Here is an 8357-nt window from a genome sequence, read left to right as displayed (position 1 = left end):
CCTACTCTCCTTCCTTTCCTACTCTCCTCCCTCTCTCCCTCCCTTCGCTACTCTCCTTCCTTTCCTACTCTCCTCCCTCTCTCCCTCCCTCCCCTACTCTCCTTCCTTTCCTACTCTCCTCCCTCTCTCCCTCCCTTCGCTACTCTCCTTCCTTTCCTACTCTCCTCCCTCTCTCCCTCCCTTCCCTACTCTCCTTCCTTTCCTACTGTCCTTCATCTCTCCTACTTTTATCCCTTCCCTACGCTCCTACTCTCTTCCCTCCCTCCTCTACTCTACTTCATCTCTCCTACTTTTATCCCTTTCCTACGCTCCTCCTACTCTCCTTCATCCCATCCTTCTGCTCTTTCCCTCTCCACCACTCCTCCCTCTCCCAACTCTCCATCCTTCCCTCCCCTACTCTCCTTCCTTTCCTACTCTCCTCCCTCTCTCCCTCCCTTCCCTACTCTCCTTCCTTTCCTACTCTCCTCCCTCCCTCCCTTCCCTACTCTCCTTCCTTTCCTACTCTCCTTCATCTCTCCTACTTTTATCCCTTCCCTACGCTCCTACTCTCTTCCCTCCCTCCTCTACTCTAATTCATCTCTCCTACTCTTATCCCTTCCCTACGCTCCTCCTACTCTCCTTCATCCCTCCCTCCTCTACTCCTCTCTCCCTCCCTTCCCTACTCTCCTTCCTTTCCTACTGACCTTCATCCCTTCCCCTTATTCATCCCTTCCCTATGCTCCTACTCTCTTCCCTCCCTCCTCTACTTCATCTCTCCTACTCTTCTCCCTTCCCTACACTCCTCCTACTCTCCTTCATCCCATCCTTATGCTCTTTCCCTCTCCACCACTCCTTCCACTCCCAACTCTCCATCCTCCCCTCCCCTCCTCCCTTCCCTACTCTCCTCCCTCCCTCCTGGGCTGAGGGGCAGTGGTGCCTCCTAAGCTCCTCCAGCGGTTCCTTCTCCCCGTCCTCCCAGGATGATGGAGCTGATCTACCAGAAGCAGAAGGAGCGGGAGGAGCGGGAAAAGCGGGAGACCATTGAGCGGGAGAAGCAGCGCCGGAAACAGGGCCAGGAGCTCCTCCTCATCCGTCAGAAGCTGCAGGAGGACGAGATGAAGAAGCTGGCCGAGGAGAGGCGGCGGGAGAAGCTGGAAGAGAAGATGGCCAAGTGAGGGACCTTCTCTCTCTTTGCTTGTGTCTGTGAGTGTGAAGTGTGTAAGCCCAGAAGGAATCCAGGGGCCAGTTGCATTTCTGGCCGGAGCGGAGCAGCCTGCCCTCTCTCGAAACCTGCTTTTCTTGACCTTGGTGGACTTCAACTCCCAGAATTCCCCAGCCAGCATCCTTTTAAGGGGCATGGACTCCCACTTGCCGTCTTGAGGAATTCTGGGAGTTGAAGTCCAGCTTCTGTTCTGTCTGGGCGGGTTGCTGATCAGAATAAAAGTCACACACATACTCAAGATAAAAGTACATTGCTATTAAACGTCCAGGTGAAAAATAGTTAATAGCATCAAAGCAAACTTTAAGTCCATTCTGGCTTAATTGCCTCTGAGATAAATCCCAGGCTGGAAGCCAAAACTCATTAAGGGAAAAATTCCTTTGAAGTGTTTCTGTCAATCAAACTGGGCTTACAGTTTCTCCAGAGTCTTTTCAGAGATGCAGATTTATTGATTTAGAGCGATCTTGAAGTATAAAGCGCTCCTGGAATTCCGGCCATTGCTATGCCCACTTATCCCCGGACTGTCCCTTATATAGTGACAAGGCGTGGCCAAGTGTTTCCCTAGAGCTACTAATACCAAGACCCCTATTCTTTTCAGATATTCTTGTCTGGACAGAGTCCTCCTCACTCTGGCGTCTAATATGGGTTCCTCCTCTAGTTCATCGTCCTCTTCTGACTCAGTCAATACCATAACTGGGGGTGCCACAGTCTCTTTAACTCCACATCACTCTCAGTCTTGGACTCAGGGAGTATCTCCGGGACCGCCTTCTGCCGCACGAATCCCAGCGACCAGTTAGGTCCCACAGAGTAGTCCCGTTGACTAAACAATGCCGTCTGGCGGGACCCAGGGGAAAGAGCCTTCTCTGTGGCGGCCCCAACCCTCTGGAGACAACTCCCCTCAGAGATCAGAATTGCCCCCACCCTCCTCGCCTTTCGTAAGCTCCTTAAAACCCACCTCTGTCGTCAGGCATGGGGGAACTGAGATATTCCTTCCCCCCCAGGCCTATACAATTTATGCACGGTACGTTTGTGTGTATGTTTGGTTTTTATTAAGGGTTTTTAGCTATTTTAAATATTAGATTTGTCATATGATGTTTTATTGTTGTCGTTAGCCGCCCCCAAGTCTACGGAGAAGGAATTTTGTCTGTCTGCTTTTGCCCCCCCACGGTGTTCGCCCCATGTTCGCCTCCCACCGGTTTGGGTGGCTTGTGATTCCTCCCCCCCCCCCCCACCACAACTGAAATGAGTAAGAGGGCCCTTCCCCCATTAACGCCCCTTCCCCCTCTTCCTTTTTTCCCCCCCAGGCAGCGAGTGCGGGAGAAGATTGAACGCGACAAGGCCGAGAGAGCCAAGAAAGTAAGAGGGGGAAAAATGAGTTTTAATTTTTATTATTTAGAGTAAGGTTGCCTTCGTGTTTTCTTTCTTCGCCCGCCTTCCCTCCTTCCTCTCTCACTCATTCCTCCTGCTTTTTAAATTTTTTATTATTATAATACCAACAAACAAACAACATAAAACATTTATACATACCTATATATATATATATATACATTAGTTTACTTAATGATTAATACTTTACAATTCTGTTTTTGTTACTCCATTTTTTCCCTTTAATATTAATTCATTTTCTTATTATTATTATTTCTTTTCTATCCAATTTTTAACCAATTATACAGTTTCCCCCTTTCCTCCAGCTCTTGTCTCCCCTTCCCTTCCTCTCTCCCCCTCCTTTTCCTCCCCTTCCTTCTTTCTCTCTTCCTCTTTCATTCCTTTTCTCCTTCCTTCTTTCTCCTCCCTCCGTCCCCTTTTATCTCATCCTTCCTTCCTTCCCCCTTCCTTCTCTGATCCTTCCCTTTCCTCATCCTCTCCTCCATTCCTTCCTCTGCCTTTTCTCCTTCCTTCCTTCCCCATCCCTCCCTTTCCTCTTCTCGCTTCCTTTCTTCATCCTCTCCTTCCTTCCTCTGCCATCTCTCCTTCCTTCCCCTTTCCTTCCTTCCTCCCTCCCTTCCTTCCCTCCCTCCCTCCGTCCTTCCTTCCCCTTTCCTCCCTTCCTTCCCCTCCCTTCCTTCCTTCCCTCCCTCCCTCCGTCCTTCCTTCCCCTTTCCCTCCTTCCTCCCTCCCTCCCTCTCATCTTAACTGGGGGATTCTGGGAGTCCATCTATGTTCAAAGTTGCCAGGAATCATAAATGCCGGTTTAATAATACGGGTGGCACAGCTTGCCATGCGACTTGCCCCACCTTCCTGGTCTTTGCCCCCCTCAGTTCGGCTGCAGCAGTGCCACCCAGGCCTCCCCCGTGCCCGACCAGGTGGAGCCCGTGCTGATCTCCTCCCCCAGCCAGGAGCCCCCCGTCAAGCGAGAATACGACCAGTGTAAGATTCAGGTAAGGCGCTAGTTAAGTTTGATGATATTTTGCAGTGCAGTAAAATCTGGAATTGAGGTCGGGAAAAGCTGGCTTTTGTAGTCCTCGATTTACAACCATGTTTGGCGACTGTTCAAAGCAAGTAGCAGCTCCCAGAAAATATTAACGTGCCTGTTTTTTGCACGACGGTTGCAACATCCCACAGTCACCCGATCAAAAATTTGGACGCTTCTTTTCCTTTATTATTATACAGTAGTACCTCTAGATACGAGCTGCTCCACATGCGAGTATTCCAAGTTACGAGCCACGACGGGAGCGAAAAAAAATTTCGACACCCGAGCTCAAATTCGGGATACGAGCCGAGCTTCCACTAGGTGGCGCAAGAATCCTTGCTTCTGGTTATCTCGGAGGGGAAAAACAAAGTCTAAAGCCATTTGTTTATGTTTATGTTTATTTAGATTTGTATGCCGCCCCTCTCCGCAGACACGGGGCGGCTCACAACAAAGTGCAAAAAATACAATTTATAACAAATCTAAATTTCTACTAAAAACATTAAAAAACCCCATTTCTAAACACACATACATACACACATACCATTCATAAATTGTATATGCCCGGGGGAGATGTCTCAGTTCCCCCATGCCTGGCGACACAGGTGGGTCTTAAGGAGCTTGCGAAAGGCAAGGAGAGTAGGGGCAGTTCTAATCTCCGGGGGGAGTTGGTTCCAGAGGGTCGGGGCCGCCACAGAGAAGGCTCTTCCCCTGGGGCCCGCCAACCGACATTGTTTAGTTGACGGGACCCGGAGAAGGCCCACTCTGTGGGACCTAATTGGTCGCTGGGATTCGTGCGGCAGCAGGCGGTCTCGGAGATATTCTGGTCCAGTGCCATGAAGGGCTTTAAAGGTCATAACCAACACTTTGAATTGTGACCGGAAATTGATCGGCAGCCAATGCAGACTGCGGAGTGTTGGTGAAACATGGGCATACCTAGGTAGGCCCATGACTGCTCTCGCAGCTGCATTCTGCACGATCTGAAGTTTCCGAACACTTTTCAAAGGTAGCCCCATGTAGAGAGCATTACAGTAGTCGAACCTCGAGGTGATGAGGGCATGAGTGACTGTGAGTAGCGAGTCCCAGTCCAGATAGGGCCGCAACTGGTGCACCAGGCGAACCTGGGCAAACGCCCCCCTCGCCACAGCTGAAAGATGGTTCTCTAATGCGAGCTGTGGATCGAGGAGGACGCCCAAGTTGCGGACCCTCTCCGAGGGGGTCAATAATTCCCCCCCCCAGGGTAATGGAAGGACAGATGGAATTGTCCTTGGGAGGCAAAACCCATAGCCACTCCGTGTTATCCAGGTTGAGTTTGAGTCTGTTGACACCCATCCAGGCCCCAACAGCCTCCAGGCACTGGCACATCACTTCCACTGCTTCATTGTTCCAGATACGAGCTGTTCGACATACGAGCTCCGTTCTGGAACGAATTAAACTCGTACCTAGAGGTACTACTGTACTCTTTTTTTTTCTTAGCTTATAATCTTTTTTTAATTTTAGTAGGAGGAGGTAGTAAGGGTCTTTAGTTATTTTTTTAAGGAGAATACATGAGAAGGGGGAGTAGATACAACGGCTTTAATTGTGCCTGTAAGAATTAAGATGAAATTATTTTAATAAGTTTAAAGGAAATTGATGTAAAATTCTATTGGAAGAAAATGTGGATGAATATAACTATGGCGATTCTCTTAGCGGCTGTGTGACGAGGATGGTCATAAAAAAGGGGCCCCCAAAACTCACTTAAGCACTGTCACACATAGTGACAGAAACATGTGGAAGCAATGGACCAGAGTACCTCTGGAACCGCCTGCTACCGCATGAATCCCAGAGACCGATAAGGTCCCAGAGTTGGCCTTCTCCGGGTCCCATCGACCAAACAATGTCATTTGGCGGGCCCCAGGGGAAGAGCCTTCTCTGTGGCAGCCCCGGCCCTCTGGAATCAACTCCCCCCTGAGATTAGAACTGCCCCCACACTCCTTGTCTTTCGTAAATTACTCAAGACCCATCTATACCGCCAGGCATGGGGGAGTTGAGACACCTTTCCCCCAGGCTTTTTTTTTTATATTTATGTTTGGGTATGTATATGTTGTTTGCTTTTTTAAATATGATAGGGTTTTATGTGCTTTTTAATATTAGATTTGTTTTCGCTTGAATATTGTTTTTATTATTGTTGTGAGCCGCCCCGAGTCTTCGGCGAGGGGCGGCATACAAATCTAATAAATTGAAATTGAATTTGCCTCAATTCTGGTCATTAAGCCGAGGACCACCCGTCAATGGGGATTCGATTTTTGTCCCCGCAGGTACGACTCCTGGATGGGACCTCTCTAACTCACACCTTCAAAGCGAAGGAGCAACTGGCAGCCGTGCGGCTGTACGTAGAGCTGAACCGCAGAGATGGTGGCGAGGACCCTTTCCACCTCCTGACGAGTTTCCCCCGGCGGGTTTTCACGGAGGAAGACATGGAGAAGCCCCTGCAGGAGCTGGGTGAGTTTAGAGGTCAAAGGGAGGGAGCTGGGGGCCTCCGACCGCTTTGCCTCATTTTTAAATGCTAGTATAAACATGTTTTTAGAGAGGCAGAATTGAGAGCATTTTTAACAAACTGCATTTGGTGGCAGCCATGCCTCAGATAGAAAGCCCCTACAGAGAGTGGTGAGGACAGTGGAGATCATAGGAAGATTTGTTTCCCTTTATTCAAGACAGGGCTTATAAGCACAATCTGTTTAAGGCTCCAAGCATTGGTAAGACATCCTACACACCCCACTTTACGACCTGTTTCTGTTGCTCCTCTCTGGGAGGACGTTTCGAAGTGTCACCACCCAATTCTATAATAGCTTTGTTCCTTCCCTAGACCATCAGTCTGGTAAACGCGCAAGATTTTTCTTGCCATAAACCTGTATACATCCGAACTAGACTGTGTTGTTTCTCTGTGTCATATTTGTGGGTATATATACTGCTCAAAGAAGTAAAAGGGAACACTCAAATAGCACATCCTAGATCTTGATTAAAAGAAATATTCTCCTGGAATACTTTGTTCTGTACAAAGTTGAATGCACAACAACAGCATATGAAAATAATAATAATAATAATAATAATAATAATAATAATTTATTGGATTTGTATGCCGCCCCTCTCCGTAGACTCAGGGCGGCTAACAATGATAAAAACAACGTGTGACAATAATCCAATAATAAAACACTAAAAACACTTATTTATAAAACCAAACATACACACAAACATACCATGCATAACTTGTAATGGCCTAGGGGGAAGGAATATCTCAACTCCCCCATGCCTGGCGGTATAAATGAAATTGTCAATCAAGTGTTGCTTCCTAAGTGGACAGTTTGATTTCACGGAAGTTTGATTTACTTGGAGTTATATTCTGTTTTTTAAGTGTTCCCTTTATTTTTTTGAGCAGCGTACATAATTTTATATTTATTTGCCCTGTTTTATGTAGTGTAAAATTGGAGGCGGTAACCCTTGAAGAGCTATAGGCAAGATTTCATTTTTAATGTATGCCAATTCGTGTACATTCGAAATGACAATAGTTATTCTATTCCTTCTTCTTTTCTATTCATATTCCATCCTAATTCTATTATTATGTTCTATTAATTCTATTTCTGTTATTCTATTTCATTATTCTTTCTATCCTTATTCTATTTTATTCTGTTCTACAAATTCTATTACTTCATTCTATTCATTCTCTTTCTTATTCTATTTCTATTCATTATAATTAAAATAATATAATTATTTATTCTATTCTGATCGACAGACTGGATTCTCAACCCCCTACGCATTCCATCTGAGGGGGGGATTCTGGGAATTGAAGTCCCATTTGACCGTGAAATGTTGCCGACGTTGAGAAATTTTGCTTTTAGCTTCGCTCTCCTGGAGTGTTTATTTATTTCAGTGACACCTGGGGATGAGGGGGGTAGGTGGAGGGCCCGATTCACTCTCCAAAGCTCCTTCGTTTTCAATCGCTTCCCCCCACCCAATTCTCTACTCTTTCTTCCATTCATTTCCCCCCCCCCTCCTCTCTTTTTTCTCCAGGCCTGGTGCCTTCCGCCGTCTTGATAGTAGCCAAGGGAAACAGCTGAGTGGCTTTATCTTCACTTTGCGACGGTCGGTTTATGGCTTTCCCTTCCTTCGTCATGGTTGTTGGGAGGCTGTCCTAGCCTGTAGTCACTGGGTGCCACCATAGCGCCCCAGCCCCCACTCCCTCCCCCCCAGAGACTCTGAAACTGCAACCCTTAAACCCGGGGATATCGAAACAGACACTATGTGGGTAGAAGAGTTGGAGAGGAACCAGCGTTTGCAACTTGGATTACCCACCCGCCCCAATGCCAGCCCCCGAATAAAACATGTTCACCCCGGTGTGCCACTTGTGTTTTTTCTTTCCCGCCAGAGGAATGAGCGCAGGGTCGGGTCTGCCCCACGGACAACTCCTGGCACTATGAGATAGATTGCCTTGGAAGGCGGTGGCTTTAAGTGGAGATGAAAAAACTTGCCACAATCTGGATGTAAAGCGAACTACAGTAATATCTCGTCTTACGAACTTAATTTTAGTTATTTCTTTTAACATTAGATTTGTGCCACTATAATATTGTTTTTACCATTGTTGTGAGCTGCCCCGAGTCTTCGGAGAGAGGCAGAATACAAATCTAATGAATTGAATTGAATTGGTTCCGAGAGAAAGCTGAGAAGCCCCTGGCTGTATCAAAAGGTAACAGCCGGGCGGTGGCGCTTCTCAAAAAA

General features: G+C 47.4%; 1 protein-coding gene across 6 annotated transcripts in view; it reads left to right on the top strand.

The window, feature by feature from the left end:
* UBXN1 (UBX domain protein 1) overlaps positions 1-7978 on the top strand; it is an 18575-nt gene extending 10597 nt beyond the window's left edge. For 3 of the 6 annotated variants that reach the window (XM_070766153.1, XM_070766154.1, XM_070766155.1), the window contains exons 6-10: positions 959-1150; positions 2503-2554; positions 3457-3576; positions 5903-6086; positions 7375-7978. In XM_070766153.1, the coding sequence (XP_070622254.1) occupies positions 959-1150; positions 2503-2554; positions 3457-3576; positions 5903-6086; positions 7375-7676 (850 nt within the window). In that variant the 3' untranslated portion in view covers positions 7677-7978. The remainder of the gene's footprint in view (positions 1-958; positions 1151-2502; positions 2555-3456; positions 3577-5902; positions 6087-7374) is intronic. The other 3 variants (XM_070766157.1, XM_070766158.1, XM_070766159.1) reach the window with 1 other exon arrangement.
* Positions 7979-8357: the final 379 nt, after the last annotated feature.

The sequence above is a fragment of the Erythrolamprus reginae genome, chromosome 13, assembly GCF_031021105.1.
Source record: "Erythrolamprus reginae isolate rEryReg1 chromosome 13, rEryReg1.hap1, whole genome shotgun sequence".
Lineage (NCBI taxonomy): Eukaryota > Metazoa > Chordata > Lepidosauria > Squamata > Dipsadidae > Erythrolamprus > Erythrolamprus reginae.
This window is presented reverse-complemented; position numbering and strand designations above follow the sequence as displayed.